The following is a 22,921-nucleotide window of genomic DNA, read 5'->3' as shown; positions in this document are numbered from 1 at the left end:
AAAAAAGTAATTAATGAACAAAGTAACGAATTATGTCAAGAGTTTGGGAGTCTAGGCCAGAAAAAGAGGTAGCTGGCTTAATAAAAATCCTTACCCAAGAGATATAAAATATTGCTACAGAATAGTAACTCAGAATAAAATATTTCCCATTGTAACAACCAAAAAAATAATTATTTTTCCACACTAGGCATTACTTTCCCTAAAGAATTTTACCAAGAAATCTATCTCTAAAAAATGAATCAGTCATTAATAGTACACTTTGACAATTCTTATTAAGTAAAAAGTTCTTTCCCAATCCAAGTGTTAAGGGCAAAGACAAATTCTTGCTCACTGAATTCTTACATTCGACACTAACGCCAAGAGACTAATGCCAACTTAAGGGAATGATGTTGCTAAGATATCTGACTACTTTAAAACAGAGGCTCAAAATTATTTTGTCCACTCAATGTAATAGTGATCTGAGATAAGATTAAAATCATATTTTAATGATAGATTACCTAATGAATAGTATTCTACATTCTAGGAAGAAGTACCCAAGTATTTCAAAATACTATAACTCATTACTATAATCCATTATTCAAATGCAATTCTCCACAGCTTTTATATCACTGAAGTCCATATAAGCACATTCCCCCCACAAAGACTGTGTTAAAAAGATATATAATTCCATTGCACCAATAATATACCTTATAAATAATACCATAATGGAATAATTTATTTTATTCATTCAAGTGGATGAAATCTTTCCATGATATTATAAAGTTTCTTTCCATACATTCATGAACATGTTATTCAATATTCATTCACTAGGAATATTTATATCCACATAGAATAATTCTATTCTTCATTAAATACTTATAGAATTGAAAGGACAACTTGTCAATCTTCATTACAATAAAAACCATGTAGAAAGAGTACTGACAATTCTTTTAAATGAAGAGAGACATTTTAAAAAGAAAAAAATTTAGAAAGTTGGGATTGGAAACTCACTTCTGAACTCATTATAACAATGAGTTCATTATAATAACTTCAATATTCAATCATTTTCACATTCTGCCTTATAACTATATTTTTTAAATGACTTGGACTATCATTAAAGGAATCAATAACCTTCAGGTTCAACACACTCTTGTGTTTTATTCCTCACATTTTAAATGAATTACTAGTAAAACTTGTATGAATATAGATTACACATGATGTGGAAGACCAATTTTTTCTTGTAATATATTTTACTGACTGCATTAAACATCATTAAGGAAAGCATCTGCCAGCACTTGATTTTCTTTCCCTGCTGCCTACGGCTTAACTAGTATTGATTTTTTTTTTTAATGAAAGAGGATCTTACTGGAAGGATATGTTCCTACAGAAGACAGCATGTATGATTTGGAGTTTAATATATAACTGCAAAAAAGTTGATTCATGAAAGTGACATTATACTCTGATATGAAATATGTTCTGATAAAGAATGGAATTGACTTATGATCAAGAACATTAAAAACTGAAAACTACTGAACTCCTCAAAAATCTTGTGCTACATACAACTTTCAAATGTAAAACATCAGAAATATATTCAATATAGTCAAGTATATTGTTATTATAAATAACTATTTTACATTTTTAATTATGCTTACAAATTATTATTGCAAGTTATTAAAAAATGTTTAAAACTGATGTAAACAAATTCAATCTTGCCTCCGCAAGCAACTAAACTACTAATTATCTGCCTAGTATCTACTGCCACATTGGTAAGATATCATCACACATTAGTAGATATTCTTTGAAAGTCAATCATTAATCTCATTATCTCTTCTTCTAAAATCTCTTCTATTTCTACACAGAAAGTATTCCATAACTTCACTTCTGTCCAAACTGTTCTATGTACTTCATTACACGTAACATAAATTGTTAGAAAAGAAGAAATTACTCAACCTGAAATTAGTGCTCAGCTACAACTCTTCTGAGAAAAGTTACACCAAGTTTTAATTTACACTTAATACTGAAAACCAAATACTCACAAAGAAGGATCTTGTACGAGATCTTTGAGATTTATCCCACTGCGATCTTCTGCAAGATTTCTGAAGCAACTATCACTCACTAAACAGGAAAAGGAGAAAGGAAAATTAATTTTTGTTTCCATTTCAGTTAATTTACTACTATCCAAAAGGAATTTTGAAATTAAAAATGGTTATTGGGATAGGTCTTTTCTAAACATCAAGAATGATTACTTTGGGGGCCTGGTAGATTAAGCAGCAAATATTAATATTCAATAAGAAACCAATAATCTAAGCACACAGACTTTATATAAATACAATATATAAAAGAGTGAACATATGGGTCTAAATTTTATTCTTACTTTTACAAAATTAATTTACCAGTCTAGTAGCAAGTCACTGTTTTCACAACAACTAGAGAAAAAAAATGATAAACTATGCCCAACATCATATTTTTAAAGGGAATAGAGAACTTTGGATTTTTAAAAAAAAGGCAAACTAGGAGAAAAGTGAAATCTGTTTTTGGGTAAGCTGAGCCCCCTGATTGTTTCATTTCTGAAAGGATTTGCCATTTAAACATAAGAATTAGAGACAGGAACACTACTAAGAAAAAGAGAAACCAGTATAGTTTTTGATAGCTCATGGGCTGGCAACGACAGACTGGAATCCCATGGGACCCACAAAACACACGAAAATTTTCTTCTGGGAGATTTGCTGAGGGCTAGGATTGCATAAGAGGATTTGGGGAAAGGAGAAGAGAACAGGACATAGGGCAAATAATGTTCTCTGTAGTGTTGTGGGGGTTAAGAGTTAGTCACTCTGCAACAGACTGTGCCTACCATGTCCAGTGTACAATTTCTATTGATCTCCCCTCAATATATTTGCTATCAAAAGCATCCCACCTTGAGAGGGAAGATGAGTGAAAGGGGGAAGAAGCCAAATGGTAGAGTAAAATCTCTAACAATTTCACAGCACATTAGCACAAAGCCACAGCAGAGAGAAATGACTGCAACACAATAGGTCTGGCCCTTAAGATATGTAAAACCAGAGGCAGACTGAATATATCTAAACCTGTCCCTCAAACCACCCAGTTCAACTTGTGGTTGAGTTGAGATGGTTAACACTTCATCATTTCTTTCTAATATAACATTGAGAGAAAGTAATATTTACATCAATTTCCATGATCGTATGATAAACAGTATTTGACACAAAATACCGTAAAGGGCACAATATGTGACCAATAGCCAGATGAAAAAATAATGTATATGTCAACCCACAGATGATACAGAATTCAAAGACAAGGACTTGAAGAAAAATCTAAAGAAAACCTAAGTTAAAAAATAGAAAAACGTTCACAGTAGATGAAAATAGGAACATTTCAACAGAGAATTAAAATCTATGCAAAAGAATCTAACAGTAATTTTAAAACTGAGAAATACACTATTTGAAATTAAGAAATCTGTGGCTGAATTTTATAGCCGACTCAACACAGCAAAACACAGCATTAGTGAACTTGAAGAGATCAGCAGAAAACATCCAAACTGAAGCAAAAAGAGAAAAAAAATAAAATAAACATGAGACATGCTGGAATCAAACAGCCAATGAGACTATAGCTGAAAAGAGAATGAGGAAGATGCAATATTTTCAGAAAAAACAGTTAAGCATTCCAAAACTGATATAATACATTACTCAATGACCCAGGGACTATAGCCAAGTCTGTACTGGAAAATGTGAAAGAAAATCACACTTAGCAGTCAAACTGCTGAAAATCAAAGATAACAACAAAATCTTACAAACAGCAAGGACACATCACCTTCTAAGGAAAAACAATAAAACTTACAGCTGAGTATCAAACATAAACTATGGAACAGAGAAGACAATAGAACAATATAGTTAAAATGCTGGGGGAAAAATCTAGAATGTAAGTCTATACCTTGATTAAACATCCATCCTAAAATTAAAGATGAACTAAAACTCTACTCATATTTTAGGATAAATATTAAGTGATTATTTCCTATATTATGGTAACATATGTTATATACTATATATATATATTAAATGCTATATATATATAACATATGCTAACATATGTTAGCATAAATATTAAGCAACTATTTCCTATTTTAATTTAACAGTTTCATTATGTCTCTCAGCCAATTCAAATCTCCTTAAGGAGCAAGAAGAATATAACATTTGCCTTGCTCCTTTCAAAGATCCATTACCTAATATTTTATTTGGATTTTATATTCCCTTTTCTTACAGCTCAAAATTATAAGCTCTCTAAATCTGAACTGCCTCTGATACAAATGATAAATGCATTAAGTGATGCATTTAAAGGATGGATCTGAAGTTGAAATCAAGTTTGTATTCTTTTTATTAAATGCAAAAAGATATCCCTCACCTTTTTTTCACAATGAGATAAGCAATTTTGATCAATATATAATTTTCTTTCCATATTTGACAGACACTGATATCAGCCTACTGATTTGAGACAAATTCTGTTTTTCTTAATTTTAACACAAATACTCATTATTACATTATTTCCTAATTAGAGCCAAGTGGAAAAAAAATAAAATGTTGCCACATGATAAGAAAAGTTGCTTTCCAGTTGAGCTGAACTTGAAGCAATAATATATTATATCAAAACATTTGTTCTCATAAAGTTTCTTGCCCAATTTGGAAAATATGAGAGCTTAGTTACAAACTTCAAGAACCTGAAAGTTTTGAAGGCTTAATTAAAAGAGAATAAACCTTTTCTCCTATAAAGGCTTGTTAAGACAGCTATCGAAATGAGTTTTGCTAAAGGAGGTAAATACTTTCTAAAGTTCATATCACATCCAAATTTTAAGTTAAAAATAGAATAAACAATCTAAATATCAATACTTTTTCAACAAATATTCCAAACCTTTACCCGCCTAATATATGTATTAAGATATATTTCAGCAACACGACAAATTTTGGTTTTGAATTATAAATAACAACATGGTACATTTTCAGAAACTAGTGAATGTACTTCTTTCATATGTACATCACACGCAAATCAACCAGTTTGGTCATCACATTTTTCTGTTCTTTTGTGCCTCAGTATATGCCAACCAAAGGAATTATTATGCTTTTTGCTCCAATGATTAATAAACACCACAAAATTAAGAGCTGGGTCTTGGGGACACATATATCTTTTGAGAAAATGTCACCTTCTATAATCACAGTGTGAAAGTTTAGTGGAAAAATGTCAGTATGTTGTAATTTTAAAATATGTCAAGAAATATGAGCACTTAATTTATTTTGAAAATATATCATACAGTTTAATTAATAACTGGTATGAAAAATTAACTCCATAATTCTTGGTTTCATTCTAAAACAAATCTCTAATGTACATTTTTTGTTATTTAGATGAAAGTCATGTAACACAAAATTTTGAAGTGGACAATTCTGGGACATTTAATCTATTTACAATGCTGTGCATCTCCACCTCTATTTCCAAAACATTTTCTTTATCCCAAGAGAAAACCTGGTACACATTAAACAGCAAGTTCCCATTCTTCCTTTCCCCTCCCCCAATCCCTGGCAACCACCAATCTGTTTTTTGGTCTCTATCGATTTAATTATCCTAGATATTTCATACAAATGGAAACATAAAATACATGACCTTTTGTGTCTGGATTCTTTCACTCAGCATAATGTTTTCAAGGTTCATCCATGTACAGAGAAAAATCATTCCTCTTTACAGTTAATAATACTCCACTGCATGTATGTACCACTTTTGTTTATCCATTAATCCTTTGTTGGCTATAGAGCTGCTTCCACCTTTTGGTTATTGTGAATAGGTTAAATGAGCCTGCATGTACAAATATTTCTTTGAGTGCCTGTTTTCAATTCTTTGCAGTATATCCCCAGAAATGGAATTGCGGGATTATATGCAAATTTCATGTTTAATTTTTTGCAAAATTGTTTTCCAAAGCAGTTGCACTATTTTACATTCCACCAGCAATACAGAAGGATTCCTTTTGCCCACAATCACAGACATTATTGTCTTTTTAAATTATGTAATAATAGTGGGATACAAAGTATTATCTCATTGTGGTTTGGATGATACTTCCCTTAAAACAAATGATGTTCAACATTATTTCATGTGTCTGTTGGATATTTGCATATTTCTTTGGAGAAATGTGTATTTAAGTTCTTTGTACACTGTTATTGTTTAAGGTTGTTGAGATATAAGATGCCTTTATATGTTCTGGATATTAGAACTAGATATATTTACAAATATTTTCTCGTTTTCTGTGGTTTATCCTTATGGTCTCTAGACAACGTTTTTAAATGTACAAATTCAATATATCTATTTTTTTCTTTGATAGTTTGTGATTTGGTGTCTTATTTAAGAAAGCATTGCCAAATCCAAGATCATGAAAAAGGTCTCTTTTATTTTGCTCTAATAATTTCATAACTTTAACACATATATAGGTCTTTTATTTATGTTCAGTTAATGTTTTTACATGGTATGAAGGGAAGAGTCTAGCTTCATTCTTTCACATATGGGTATCTAGTTGTTTCAGTATCATTTCTTAAAGAGAATGCTCTTTCCCCATTGAATGGTCTTGGCATTCTTCTGAAAAATGAAATAATCACAGACACAAAAGGTTATTTCTGGACTCAATTCAATACTATTGATCTATATCTCTACCCTTATGTTATTATCACACTGTTTCTACTACTGCAGCTTTGTAATTTTTACATTGAGAATTGTGAGTCCCCCAGCATTTTCTTTTTTCAAGATATTTTTTGCGACTCAGCATGTCTTAAAATTCCATATGAATATAAGGATTCGAATCAATTTCTCAGAACAAATTCTGTCCCCATTTTAAGTAGATTCATTTTAAGATGTATTTAACTATTACCAATTATCTATCCTCATTACCAGTTTATGTTTTTCTCCATGTCTAAGTCCTACCATTTTCTACTCTCTAGGAAAAAAAGTTTCCTGAATTTTCCTAAAAAGGATGCAAACTAAGTACACAGAACTACTGAACAAACTAAAAAAATAAAAACTGTCATCATAGAAACTTAGTAATTCTGTTAACGTATCCAACCAAAAATTACAAGTCAAAATAATCAGTTCAGTTCAGCTCAGTCGTGTCTGACTCTTTGCGGCCCCATGAACTGCAGCATGCCAGGCCTCCCTGTACATCAAAAACTCCCAGAGTTTACTCAAACTCATGTCCATTGAGTCGGTGATGCCATCCAGTCATCTCATCCTCTGTCATCCCCTTCTTCTCCCACCTTCAATCTTTCCCAACATCAGGGTGCTTTCAAATGAGTCAGTTCCTCGCATCAGGTGGCCAAAGTATTGGAGTTTCACTTTCAGCATCAGTCCTTCCAATGAATACGCAGGACTGATTTACTTTAGGATAGACTGGTTGGATCTCCTTGCTGTCCAAGGGACTCTCAAGAGTCTTCTCCAATACCACAGTTCAAAAGCATCAATTCTTCACTGCTCAGCTTTCTTTACAGTCCAACTCTCACATCCATACATGACTACTAGAAAAACCACAGCCCTGACTAGACAGACCTTTGTCAGCAAAGTAATGTCTCTGCTTTTTTTTTTTTAGTTGGAGGCTAATTACTTTACAATATTGTAGTGGTTTTTGCCATACATTGACATGAATCATCCATGGATTTACATGTGTTCCCCATCCCGATCCCCCCTCCCGCCTCCCTCTTCACCCCATCCCTCTGGGTCTTCCCAGTGCACCAGCCCTGAGCACTTGTCTCATGCATCCAACCTGGGCTGGTGATCTGTTTCACCCTTGATAGTATACTTGTTTCAATGCTATTCTCTCAGAACATCCCACCCTCGCCTTCTCCCACAGAGTCCAAAGTCTGTTCTGTACATCTGTGTCTCTTTTTCTGCTTTGCGTATAGGGTTATCGTTACCATCTTTTTAAATCCCATATATATGCATTAGTATATTATGTCACTGCTTTTTAATAGCTGTCGAGGTTGGTCATAACTTTTCTTCCAAGGAGCAAGCATATTTTAATTTCATGGCTGCAGTCACCATCTGCAGTGATTTTGGAGCCCAAAAAAATAAAGTCTGTCACTGTTTCCACTGTTTCCCCACCTACTTGCCATGAAATGATGGGACCAGATGCCATGATCTTAAATGTTGAGCTTTAAGCCAACCTTTTCACTCTCCTCTTTCACTTTCAAGAGGCTCTTTAGTTCTTCTTCACTTTCTGCTATAAGGGTGGTGTCATCTGCATATCTGAGGTTATTGATACTTCTCCCAGCAATCTTGATTCCAGCTTGTGCTTCATCCAGCCCAGTGTTTCTCATGATGTACTCTGCATATAAGTTAAATAAGCAGGGTGACAATATACAACCTTGACGTACTCCTTTCCCTATTTGGAACCAGTCTGTTGTTCCATGTCCAGTTCTCTCTGGTGCTTCCTGACCTGCATACAGGTTTCTCAAGAGGCAGGTCAGGTGGTCTGGTATTCCCATCTCTTTCAGAATTTTCCACAATTTGTTGTGATTCACACAGTCGAAGGCTTTGGCATAGTCAATAAAGCAGATGTTTTTCTGGAACTCTCTTGCTTTTTTGATGATACAATGGATGTTGGCAATTTGATTTCTGGTTCCTCTGCCATTTCTAAATCCAGCTTGAACATCTGGAAGTTTACGGTTCACGTACTGTTGAAGCCTGGCTTGGAGAATTTTGACCATTACTTTACTCACGTGTGAGATGAATGCATTTGTCCGGTAGTTCCTAAGGCCCACTCGACTTTGCATTCCAGGATGTCTGACTCTAGTGAGTGATCATACAATCATGATTATCTGGGTAATAAAGATCTTTTTTGCATAGTTCTGTGTATTCTTGCCTCCTCTTCTTAATATTCTGCTTCTGTTAGGTCCACACCATTTCTGTCCTTTATTGTGCCCATCTTTGAATGAAAAGTTCCCTTGGTATCTCATTTTCTTGAAGAGATCTAGTCTTTCCCATTGTATTGTTTTCCTCTATTTCTTTGCACTGATCATTGAGGAAGGCTTTCTTATCTCTCCTTACTATTCTTTGGAACTCTGCATTCAAATGGGTATATCTTTCCTTTTCTCCTTTGCCTTTTGCTTCTCTTCTTTCCTCAGCTATTTTTAAGGCCTCCTCAGACAACCATTTTGCCTTTTTGCACTTCTTTTTCTTGGGAATGGTCTTGATCCCTGCCTCCTGTACAATGTCACTCACCTCCGTCGATAGTTCTTCAGGCACTATGTCTATCAGATCTAATCCCTTGAATCTATTTCTCACTTCCACTGTATAATCATAAGGGATTTTATTTAGGTCATACCTGAATGGTCTCATGGTTTTCCCTACTTTGTTCAATTTAAGTCTGAATTTGGCAATAAGGAGTTCATGATCCGAGCCACAGTCAGCTCCTGGTCTTGTTTTTGCTGACTCTATAGAGCTTCTCCATCTTTGGCTGCATAGAATATAATCAATCTGATTTTGGTATTGACTGTCTGGTGATGTCCAAGTGTAGAGTCTTCTCCTGTGTTGTTAGAAGAGGGTGTTTGCTATGACCAGTGCGTTCTCTTGGCAAAACTCTATTGATCTTTGCCCTGCTTCACGCTGTACTCCAAGGCCAAATTTGCCTGTTACTCCAAGTATTTCTTGACTTCATACTTTTGCATTCCAGTCCGCTATAATGAAAAGCATATCTTTTTTGGGTGTTAGCTATAGAAGGTCTTATAGGTCTTCAAAGAACCATTCAACTTTAGCTTCTTCAGCATTACTGGTCGGGGCATAGACTTGGGTTACTATGATATTGAATGGTTTGCCTTGGAAACGAAGAGAGATCATTCTGTTGTTTTTGAGACTGTAGCCAAGCACTGCATTTCGGACTCTTTTTTTGACTATGATGGCTACTCCATTTCTTCTAAGGGATTCTTGCCCACAGTAGTAGATATAATGGTCATCTGAGTTAAACTCACACATTCCAGTCCATTTTAGTTCAGATTCCTAAAATGTTGATGTTCACACTTGCCCTCTCCTGTTTGACCACATCCAATTTGCCTTGATTCATGGACCTAACATTTCAGGTTCCTATGCAATATTATTCTTTAGAGCATTAGACTTTACTTCCATCACCAGTCACATCCACAACTGGGTGCTGTTTTTGCTTTGGCTCCGTCTCTTTATTCTTTCTGGAGTTATTTCTCCACTGATCTCCAGTAGCATATTGGGCACCTACCGATCTCGGGAGTTCATCTTTCCTTGTCCCATCTTTTTGCCTTTTCATACTGTTCATGGGGTTCTCAAGGCAAGAAACTGAAATGGTTTGCCATTCCCTTCTCCAGTGGACCACGTTTTGTCAAAACTCTCCACCATGACCCATCTGTCTTGGGTGGCCCTACACGGCATGGCTCATAGTTTCATTGAGTTAGACAAGGCTGTGGTCCATGTGATCAGATTGGTTAGTTTTCTGTGATTGTGGTTTTCAGTCTGTCTTCCCTCTGATGGACAAGGATAACAGGCTTATGGAAGCTTCCATAATAATGCTAATGCTGATACTCAAAAGTTATACTATGATAGTCATTTCATAACTACCAATGTTGCTTTAATCTTAAGTAATTCCAAGCTGTTGTGCATTGCTGTCAAAAAGTAACATATCCCATTCTGAGAAAAGTTAAAAAAAAGATGCAAAATCTGCTTTCCCATATTTGCAACATATGTTTTCTGAGTTCAAGCTACAGTTTGAGTAGCAGTTTTTGGATCTGACTCAAGGGGAAAAAGAAATTTTTTCGTATTTCAAAATTCACTTAATAATTGTTCAACTAAGGGGTTTCCACCTTATCTTCAACTGTACATTGATTATTATGCAAATTACTGCACACTATACAGAGCTAATCAATGCAATTCCTAGCACATGCATTAGTGTAACATATGTCCATGGCTATGCAGAGAAGAACACAAATTACAGAACTGATTTATGCTCTCCTCTGTTTTTCTTATATCTCTGACTAAAGCCCATTATCAAAACTCAAATTATGAGGAAAACTTCCAAATATCTTCATTCATCCTCATATATGTTCACCTACCAACCCTAGGCAATGAGAAATCCCTGAGGACTCAGTGGGGGGCCAGAAATACCATGCTCACCCAGCAGTGCCTTGGAGGCCCTATCTATAGAGTATCAAAGGAGGTAAAATGGAGAATCTGACTTCTACCCCTGCGCTTTGCTCAGTCACTTCAGTCGTGTCCAACTTCTACCCCAGTCCAGCATAAAGAAGAAATGTTTCTCTCCCTTTACCTGCCTGGGTAGTATCTGAATAAGCCAGCTAAAACGGAAGATTTAAATAAGACCCCAGTTCATAGTGTAATACCCCAAAAGTCCAGGTTTCAACAAAAAGTTAGCTGTCACTATGGATCAATGGAATAGCATAGAGAGCCTAGAAAGAAACCCGCACACCTATGGTCAATTAATCTCTGACAAAGGAGGCAAGAATATATGATGGAGAAAAAACAGTCTCTACAGCAGTTGATGTTGGAAAAGCAGAACAGCCTCATGTAAATCAATAAGGTTGCAATATTCCCTCACACTATACACAACAATGAAGTCAAAATAGCTTAAAGACTTAAATATAAAATATGACACCATAAAACTCCTAAAAGAGAACATAGACAAAACATTCTCCAACATAAATCATACCAATGTTTTCTAGGTCAGTCTCCCAAGAAAACAGAAATAAAAGCAAAAATAAACAATTGGGACCTAATCAAACTTACATCCTTCTGCACAGCAAAGGAAACCATAAACAAAAAGAAAAGACAAACTGAAATATTTGAAAACAGTGTGGCCAACAAGGACTTAATTTCCAAAATATACAGTATGAACAGCTCATATAGCTCAATATTTAAAAAACAAACAACCCAACCAAAAAATGGGCCGAAGACCTAAACAGAAATTTCTCCAAAAAAGACATAAGATGGCCAACAGGCACATGAAAAGATGTTCAATATTACTAATTATTAGAGAGATGCAAATGCAAAACTACAATGATATATCATCTCACTCTGGTCAGAATGGCCATTGTTTAAAAGTCTACATGTAAGAAATACTGGAGAGGGTGTGAGGAAGCCCTCCTACAGAGTTCCAGAGTTGCTGTGTGATCCGGGAATCCCACTTCTGGGCGTATATTTGGACAAAACTCGAATCTGAAAAGATACATGCACCCCAGTGTTCACAGCAGCACTACTTACAATAACCAAGACATGGAAGCAACCTAAATGTCCACCAACAGATGCATGGATAAGGAAGGTGTCACTCACACACACACACACACACACACACACATGCATGCAATGGAATGCTAATCAGTCATTAAAAAGAATGAAAATAATGCCATCTGCAGCAACATAGATGGACCTAGAGATTATCATATTAAGTGAGGCGAATCAAAGAAAAATAGCATATATCACTTATATGTGGACTCTAAAAATGAACTTATTTACAAAACAGAAATAGATTCATAGAAAACAAACTTATGGTTACTAAAAGGGGTGGGGGAGGGATAAATTAGGAGCTTTGGATTAGCAGATACAAACTACTACATATAAACTGTATAAACAACAGCAAGGTCCCCTGTATAGTACAGGGAACCATATTCAGTCTGCTATAATCAATCATAACGGAAAAGAATATGAAGTGTGTATATATATATATATATACACATATATATATATGTATGTATGTATGTATATATTTGAATCACTTCGCTGTACACCAGAAACTAACAGAGTACATTAACTATACTTCAAGGGAAAAAAAAAAAAAAAAAAAAAACAGATAAGTCAATTGTCATAAAAAAAAAAACAAGAAGATCTAAAACTGAATCAAGAAAGATAACTGATAGGTGCCAAAACCAAAATGGAAAAAATGTTTAATCAGAGAAAAATAGACCAACAAATAAATAAACAAAGTCTCAAGGCCCTATGGGATAATAACAAAAGACTTAACTTTCCTATCTTTTGAGTCTTAAAGGAGAGGAGAAAATGTGCAGGGCTGACAAGGTATTTGAAGAAATAATGGCTTCAAAACTTCCCAAATTTGGCAAAAGACACAAATATACAGATGCAACATGCTGAGCAAACCTCAAACAGGATAAACAATAAAATGTATACAAAGGCAAATCATAGACAAACTTCTGAAAACTAGAGACAGGGAAAACATCGTGAAAATGGTGAGAGAGAAACGACACCTCATCAACAGCAGAAAAACAATGCAAATGGCAGCATTGGAAGTGAGGGAGCCCAGAAGGAAGACCTTTCTCAAATGCTCAAATAAAAGAACTATGAACTTGCATCCTATATCCAGTGAAAATATCCTATAGAGGTGAAGAAGCAATTATAACATTTTCAAATGAAGTAAAACCAAGAAAATTTGTGAGCAGCATATTTACCCTAAAGAGCTAGATCTGAGAAAAGATAAATTAACAAACCTCTTATTAGAATGACAAAGAAAAAAAAATAGAAGACACAAATTACCAATATCAGGAATAAAACAGGAGCTATATGACTACAGACTTCATAGAAATCAAAATAATAATAAAGGAATCCTCCAAACAACTCTAAAGACATTAAATTTAGCAACATAAAGAAAATAGACCAATTTCTCAAAAAGCACAGACTACTACAACTCACGCAATGTGATATAAATAATTTGAAGAGTTCTACAACTATTAATAAAATTGAACTTACAATTTAAAATCTCCCCAAACAAGAATCTCTAGTCTGGGAAGACTTCAATGGAAAATTTGCCAAATATCTACAGAACAATTAATACCCATTCTATATCATCTCTTCCAGAAAACAAGTGGAGGGAAAACTTCCAAATCGATTTTATAAAGACACTATTACCCTGATGCAGAAACCAAAGACCAAAAAAAAAAAAAAACAAACCAATAAAAACTCTACAAATGTTTCCTATGTGAATGCAGACTCAAATGATCCTTAAGCAAATGTTAGCACACAGCATTCAACAATATACAAAAATTTCACACCATGATCAAATGGGATTTATTCCATGGATGCAAGACTGTTTCAAGATTTGAAAAACAATTAATGTAATCCCATATAGTAACAGGTTAAAGTACAATCACATAATCATTGAATTGAGGCAGAAAAAGCATTTTACAACATTTAGCATCTCTCCGTGATTAAAAAAAAAAAAAAAAAGGAGTAAAAGGGAAATTCATCAACTTGATAAACAGCATTTATAAAAATCTTCAGCTAACACCATTCTCAATGGCAAAAAGACTGAATGCTTTCCTCTAAAGGTCAGGAACAAAATGAAGATGTCTGCTTTCATCACTTGTAATGAATGAAGTAATGGATGATTTAGCCAGCACAAGAGGCAATAATAAGCAGCAAAAGCCATATAGATTAGAAAGATAGAAGTAATCTATCCTATCCCTAATTACAGATAACATTATCATCAACACAGAAAACCTACCAAGAACTCCTAAAACTAAAAAGTGAGTTCATCAAGATCTTAGGATATAAGATCAACATATAAAAATCAACTGTATTTCTATGTACTAGCTATGAAAACATTATCTTAAAGTTACAATATAATACCATTCACAACTGTTCAAAAGAAAATGAAATACTCATAAGTATATCTAACAAATCTTGTATAGGGCTTGTATACTGAAAATTATAAAAGGCTAGTGAAGAAAATCAAAGATCTAATAAGAGGTTAGATCTCCTCCAGGGGATCTCCCTGACCCGGGGATTGAAACCATGTCTCCTGCATTGGCAGGCAGAGTCTTTACAGCTGAGCCACCAGCGCAGCTGGCAGCAAGTCGGCATGCCTACCTAGAAAAACAGGATAAAATATAGACTTCATCATTAGTAGCTGAATTTATGTTGGGGGCATATTTTAAGTCTCAATTTCATCTGTGGTAAGTATCAGTCCACCTTTTCTGTCCCGATCATACTGGCAGTTACATTAAATATAAATAGACTAAAACTCCAATTGAAACATTATACTTGTCAGTTTGTATAAAACTGAACAAAACCTAATTATATGCTACACACAAAAATCACATCTTAAATATAAAGATCAAGGGAGGTTGAAATAAAAGGATAGATAAAGATCTGCCATGCAAACTCTTATGTGATAATAGCAACTCCACTTCTGAGCATATATCCAAGTACTGAAAATAAGATCTTGAAGAAATATTTGTACACCTGTGCTCAAAGCAGCATTGTTAACATTAGCCAAAAGGTGGACACATCCCAAATGTCCATTGGCAATTGAATGCATAAATAAAGTGTGGTATATGCATAGAATGGAAAATTATTCAGCCTTAAAAAAGAAATGAAATTCTAATGCAAGCTACAACATAGATAAACCCTGAGATACTAGGCTAAATGAAACAAGTTAGTCACAAAAAGAAAATACTGTATGATTCCACTTATATGAGATTCCTAGAGTATAGCAATAGTATAAAAGCATAGAAACAGAAAGTAGAACCATGTTTGCCAGGGGATAAGGGTATGAGAAAATGGGGAATTGCTGCTTAATGGGTATAGAGATTTAGTTTTGCAAAATGAAAAGTTCCTGAGATAGTTTGCACAGCAATATGAATATATACTTAAAAATGGTTAAGATGTGAATTTTGTGTTGTGTACTTTACCATAATTAAAAATCTTAAAGTGAATTGTATAAAGTTTTTAAAAAACGTAAACTGGATCATGCCAGCCTTCAAAAATCTCCCAGTATAATACTTTAAATAAAATTAAAATTTTTAAGAAAAAGAATTAAAACTGTACAATAAATGTATATGTCTTTCTTTCAGTTATATATGCTCCTTCGTTTGTATTAAGGATCTTTTAGTTTTTACAGGAAATCAAGAAACCAAATATCAACAGGGGCTTTCCAACTCTTTTATGAACCCATGGACTGTAGCCTGCCTGGCTCCTCTGTCCACGGGATTCTCCAGGAAAGAATACTGGAGTGGGTTGCCCTACTCTTCTCCAGGGGATCTTCTTGACCCGGGGATCGAACCAGCATCTCTTAAGTTTCCTGCATTGGCAGGCAGAATTTTTACCAGCTGAGCCACGAGGGAAGCCCAAACGACAAAACTCCACTGCACTCAAAAGCAGTTTCAAACCTTAGCTTTCCACATCATCAAATTCTTGAAAGCCTATATTATATCTAAAATGATGTTCAAAGTCAAACTTAGTCTCTGAATAATCTTTGCCCCATAAGCAAGTTCTAGCAGCACCTTTGACATTTTACAGTTTAATAATAATGGTAGCAATACACTTTTAAAATTCCAAAGGATAAAAATTATTTAAAGTAAGTCATACCACTTTAATTTTTAATGTAACCTAGGAAAACAGCTATTGTACATACCTTTCAAAACCATTTGTGCCAAAATCAGATTATCAAACACACACACACACATATCACTTAAGGAATAAAGAAAATAATATGATCCATTCCACCTACATATTTCCTCATCCTTATAACCAACACATTCTTTCAGTCCATATCATCCCTAATCCCCCAGTAAACCCCAACATTTAATCTTTTCTTCTAAGAGGTCATAACTTAACTATCAGACAGAGGATGAGAAGGTTAGATACCATCAACAACTCAATGGATATGAATTTGAGCAAATTCCAGGAGACAGTGGAGGACAGAGGAGCCTGGAGTGCTGCAGTCCATGAGGGTCACAGAGAGTTGGACGTGAGTTAGCGACTAAGCAACAACAACAAACTTAACCACCAATAGACCCAGAGTTATACTTTTAAATGCAAATAGGATAAGCACTGCTTACTTTAAACATAAAATCCCATCAACTGACAAACATTGATTTTAGATAAAATACAATCCTTGAGATGTGATGTAAAGACTAGCTTTTCATAAGGGATTAATGAACTTGGGATCCAAAAGGCTGTATGTATAATGTTTGATATCTACAAGGATAAAAACCAAATAGGTTGCCATAAGCTGTGAAAATACCTCAGGAAAGAACCCATGTGAATATCAATTAATTATCAAAGTTTTGATTAGATATATTGCCTAGGGAATTAACTCATATATGCTGGCATTCCATGTAAAGTCACATTTCTGCCTCTGACTTTTCTCTTAAGGGAAACAACTTGGCAATATGCTCTCTGAGTTCCATCCTATCATGTTACCTGGTACTATATTAAAAAGTTATCACATTTTACCAGTAAAAGCTACAATGCATTTTTTTAAGTAACATAATGCATTTTTTCTTTTGCTTTTGAATCTTCATGATAAAAATTTCCATTTAATACTTAATATCAATGCATTTCCTTGATTCCAAAGATAAAAGCACACAAAAAATATTCACTTTTAAATGATATTCATTTTCTCTATCTGATTAAAAATATCTATTGTTCTATATCTATTTCCCTGATTCTGCCTAGCTACAAAGTTTGGATCACAGAGGGGATTATAGTAAAAGAAATTTGACTGCATAATCCATTCCTTTGAGATAAGGATAGCATCAGTAACAACAAAGCAATGACACAAATAAAAACTAACACTTACTGAGTGTTTCCTATTTGTGTCACACTGAATAAAGTGGTTTCTATGCTTTCTATCATTTAAAAGCCATTCTGTAGAGACTTCTGCATAAGTTATAGCTATAAGAGAGTATCACTCTCACTTTAAAAATAAGAACATGGTGACTAAACCAAAAAACCATAATTAAAACAGTATATAGAGCTTAGGAGGCAAAGAAATCTAATGAACTAAAATCCATAAAACAGAAACTAAGAAGAGCTGCTTATAAATGGGGACAAGAAGAAACTAGAAAAACCTTAACAAATATTAAGGGACAAGTGTGGGCCAACAAGGTGCTTAGACTCTCTAGAACCTCAGCCACAAAGACAGTTCACACCTGCCAGCCAACTCTCCCCATTTTGGCAAGCTGACACCCTGAGGGAGTACTAACCATTGTAACCGAGTAACTATTAGAGGAAAGAAAGAAGCATTATGCTCAGAAAAACAAAGCAAAACAAGCAAAACACTGAATTTTCAAAATAGCTCTATATAATCCTCTACCCCTTCAGCAATTCCCCCCCACCTCCCGATCATTATTAGCAAGGAAACAATCAAGAGATGATCACTTTCTGAGGATGGTCATGTTTATCAAGGTATGTGCACCAGAAAAATTTGAAAGAGAGCCATTCAAAAGTCTTTTTGAGCTGATGTTGGAGAAAGCAAACTCGGTGCTCAGCAATTCCAAATGCCTGTGGGTGGTATGAAACACAGAACTTCCATTAAAGAGCTCGACTGCTGGCCCATCAAGTGTGGCCTTTGTGACAAGGAGGACACCAATGTCAAAAGGCAAATAGTGCAGAAGGCCAAAGATGGGACACACTCATTTCAAAGGTTACAGTGATATAGCCAGTCAGTTGATCTGACTGGACAACAAAATCATTACGAAAAAAGTTATGTGAAGAACCAATAATTGACCCAAGATGGAGTCAAAGGTCCTTTACCATGAAAAAAACAGGCCAGCTTCTGCTAGGGGTGACAAGTTTGGCAGGCGGGGATGGCTTATATATCATAAGCATATAGTGCTACATTTTTGACTTAGTTTATGATGGTGGATACATGAGCTACACCCAAAACAATGATGGATCCAAGTGGCTATGGTGGTGACTTGGGCAGTGCAGGCTTAATAAGTAGTTTTATTCCAGTTACTCTCATGAAAAAAGAGGTCCTTAGTCTAAGCATCAAGATGAGTGATCATGACCTTCCAAAAGGCAAGTGTGATTTGTTTCCATAGCTTGTGGTCTAACTGAGGAATGTGCCTTTAATCTGCTATTCTGAAATCTTACCCAAGTGAGACCACTGTCAACAGCCCACCACTCAGGGAAAATAGAACATGCTTGATTGATCCTTGGGAGTATTGTCTAAAGCAATGATTGGCTAATTTTTCTACTTTTGAGAAGGGCATATAGTAACTATTTTAGATTTTATAAGCCGCACACAATCTCTGGTATGTATTCATTTTATTCCTAATGCTTTATTTAAAAAAAATGTAAAAAACATTCCCAGGCTCAGGAGCAGTACAAACACAGGCTGCAGACAGATTTGGCATACAGGTTGAAGTTTGCTAACTCCTGGCCCAAGGCAAAGAAAATAACTCAATTTAGCCTATTCATCAGTCCTTACCACAGTCGGTCTTCCAGAGCTATCCTTGGAGCTGGAGAGTGGCTGCCACCCAGTGGACACCATCAGCTTTTCACTTAGCTGAATCATCAGTGAACAAGGAACAAACATTTAAGGTTAACTCTGTATACATAATCAGTCCAAGGCCTTTACCCAGAAGGTCAATTTAATTTGCCAGCTGTAAACTTTGTTCACACCTACCAGTTGAATTCAAGTATCTTTTCCCCTTCCAAAACACAACCAAGTTCTCCAATAAGCACACATCTGGGGCTACAGTAATAGCCACAACTGCTGATGACACTCCTGGGGATGACTGCAGGGAAGAGAACAGAGCTTGAGGAAAGGGACGAAGGGACACAGAAGCGGGAGCAGACTTTTCCTCTCCCACAGCTGCTCCCTCCACAGCTGGGTTCAAGCCCCAGGGTTGCTTCTTCCCTCATGTAACTTCCGATATTTGGAAAACACCCCAGCTGAGGGAACCAGCTCTTTCCAATTCAGTCTCTAGCAATTTCAGCAAAGCCTGTGCCTCTTTTCCTCCTCACATGGGACCTGGAAGGATGGTGAATTGAGCACTTGTGTTCAACAGAACCATAAAACTCATAAAAGTTTGAGTCTCTCCTCTTCTTCAAAGCTCCCAATGGCAAATGTCTTTTAAACAGAAACACACATAAAAGAAAGCTGTGTTAATTAGTTAACAAAAATACTGCATCAGAAGCTCACAGAAACCTAGCCCTGTGCTTCCCCTAGAAGAAATAGTTCAGTATTAGCTAGTTCACTGTTTATAGTGACTTTCTAAAACGTAACTATTGCAAATAATGAGAATCAACTATATCTACAAAAAGACTTATGCAAGTATCCATAGCAGTTGTACTCACACGAGCCAAAAACTGAAACTAACCCAAATGTCCATTAACCAAACAGATAAATAAATTGTGGAACAGTCATACGAAGGTATACTACTCAGCAATAAAATAGAATAACAAAGGATCAGAAAAGTTATGTTGAAAAAAAGAAGCCTTACACAAAGAGTTATTTCCATTTACATGTAAAGAATAAGAAAGGTATAATAAATATATGTTGAAAAAAATTAAACAATGCCTGCTTCAGTGTGGGAAGACTGAATGAAAAGTGGTAGGAGAAACTTCCTGAAAGATGGAAACATTCTGTATTATGAAAGGGGAGGAGTTTCATGTATGCACATAACTATCAACATTACACAGCTAACATTTGTGAATTTTAATACATAAATTATCTCAAATAATTAGCTGTAATTGAGTGGAAAGTGGAAAGTAAAGGAATATATAAATGAAATAAGAATGTCAAAATGCTAACTGCTATATCTGGGTGATGAGTACACAGGGTATATCACACTATTTTTTTGTACATTCACTAAATTTTCCAAAATGAACAGTTTAAAAAATAATAAGAGGAGAAGCAAGTATGTAGAGAAACTACAGTAGAGAAAGTGAACTTTATAAAACAGTTAAAGTGACAATTTGATTTGAAGCTTTCATGGAAAAGTCATTAGAACTGGGTCTATTTGGTAGATTTTAGGCAAAAGCAAGGAAAATCCATGAAGTGGACACTGAAAACAGTGTAAAGAAAATCACAGAGGTATTACTGGTGTTAGGCTACTTAGGAAACAGTTTGGCTTAAATATAAGGTCAAGAAAAAACAATAATGTGAAATTAACTTGAAAAAGTAGATGAAATTATCAAAACAGCCTAAAATCCTGGGCCATAGAAAACATACCAGGCAATAGGAAATTATTTTGCACATTCAAGTTTGGAAATGACAAGATTGGAGCTAAATTTTAGAAACTTTAATCTTGCAAAACTGAAGGACAGTATGGAAGCATTACTATGCTCCTATGAGAGACAATGATAAGGGCAATGACAAGGAGAATAGGGAAGCAAGGATACAGGCATCTGAACTGGTGATTGATCGCTAAGTTGTTCTAAAGAACAAATATCAAGTTAGATATATTTACAGAGGTTTAAGCACTGAGATTCTTCTCTTCAACACAATATAATACTGAGAACATTAACCAAATGAACACCGAATATGTTGAAGTCTGATGCCAATTATCTCAAGATTTACAACTGGAAGTGTCAATCCAATTAATGTTGGAATTTCTGTTTTGTATAGTGTTTTCAAAAATAACCCTGTTATGAAACTACTATAAAAGCACAAGCAGGGATTCCAGATTTGCAAAAGATTACTCCAAATAGCAATAATTATACTTTCTATGCTACGCTGTCTTTATAGAAATAATGTTAAAACAGGAAGAATTTATATCAGTGTTAAAGGCATCTTATAATAAACTTCTTTCTTACAGACCCTATTACTACCACCTATGGATTTAGCCATGATAATAATGCTTTATATTCAAAGGGATAAACCTTAATCAACAGAAATAAACACTGTTCTCATGTAACTTCTAAGGGGAAAAAAAAAGGGAAACACATAACCAAATTGCGAGTAAAAAAATCACCCTATCTATCCCTGAATTATATGGTTTCCAATCTGGAAAATTTCTATTCAAGGTTAAATTCATAATCATTAAAACTGCTTTTATTGTTTGAAGGGCTTTATAAGGATAAATAAGTAGTGTCCAACCTAATGACTAAAATATTATCTTACAACTAAAGAATCAACTAAAGAATAATTTTAAATTAGACATAAACACTTCTGAGTAAAAATACAGCTACATAATTGTAATAATTTTCTGAAGAAAGAAGTCAAATCTCTTTTTCTGAAATATTTTTTTAAAAGAGAGACATTTGAATTTGTATTTTAATTATATTCCAATGACAGAAAAAGATTTTAATAGATATTTAGACAGTTAGAAAAAGACATTTAATAGATATTATCCTATAACTTAGTGTCTATAAAGTAACCATTTTAATTTTTTTAAACTTTTTATTTTACATTTATAGCCAATTAACACTGATATAGTTTCAGGTGACTATTTTAATATTAAGTTGTGCTTGTGGGTATATATTTACACCTGAATACATACACACTATATAAAATGTATAGATATCAAATACAAAAAATATTTAAACTTGCACTAATGGAGAGAATTCAAAACCCATATGAGATTTGTAAAAGGAAGAAAACAGTATAAAATGGCATATATTCATGTTATATATGTTTGCAAATGCAGATGCTGGAGCCAGAGTTCCCATAATTTAACAGTGATTCTACCACTTACACTTAATAGAAACTTTGCAAAAATCTCCAAGAATCAGAAATCTTTTATAAAAGATTTGGCTTCCTGTAATATTTTAAGAATTAAAAGAGATAATCCAATTAAAGTACTTAGTCTGACATACTGGCAAATACTGAAACAAATTTCATACCCGAAGGCTTTGACAACTAATACATTCAGAGGATATCACAGAGGCTTATTTTATCACAGTAGACATTGTGCAGCTGACTATACATAAAGGACAGTGGAATATTCTTCTCAGGGAATATTAACATTAACAATAAGATGTATAATCATATTGTTAGATGTGAAGAAATATAAGCTTCATTCTTTATATTTAAAAGTTTCAGATTTAAGAAAATATAAGATTCCTTCATACATCTAAAACAACTTGGGTAAAAGTAGAAAAATGAAAATAAAAAGTATTTTAACTTTAACAAAACTGACCTAATTTATCAAGTATTAGCTGAATACATAGCACCAAGCTGGATAGTTAA

At 34.4% G+C, this 22,921-nt stretch overlaps 1 protein-coding gene across 8 annotated transcripts in view; it reads right to left on the bottom strand.

The window, feature by feature from the left end:
• The window catches only part of GPHN (gephyrin), a 524,662-nt gene that overhangs the window by 400,954 nt on the left and 100,787 nt on the right, over positions 1-22,921 (bottom strand). For all 8 annotated transcript variants that reach the window (XM_043472320.1, XM_043472318.1, XM_043472321.1 and 5 more), the window contains exon 2: positions 2,016-2,094. In XM_043472320.1, the coding sequence (XP_043328255.1) occupies positions 2,016-2,094 (79 nt within the window). The remainder of the gene's footprint in view (positions 1-2,015; positions 2,095-22,921) is intronic.

The sequence above is a fragment of the Cervus canadensis genome, chromosome 6 (assembly GCF_019320065.1).
Source record: "Cervus canadensis isolate Bull #8, Minnesota chromosome 6, ASM1932006v1, whole genome shotgun sequence".
Lineage (NCBI taxonomy): Eukaryota > Metazoa > Chordata > Mammalia > Artiodactyla > Cervidae > Cervus > Cervus canadensis.
The sequence above is the reverse complement of the archived record's forward strand: the minus strand, read 5'-3'. Positions and strand labels throughout refer to the sequence as shown.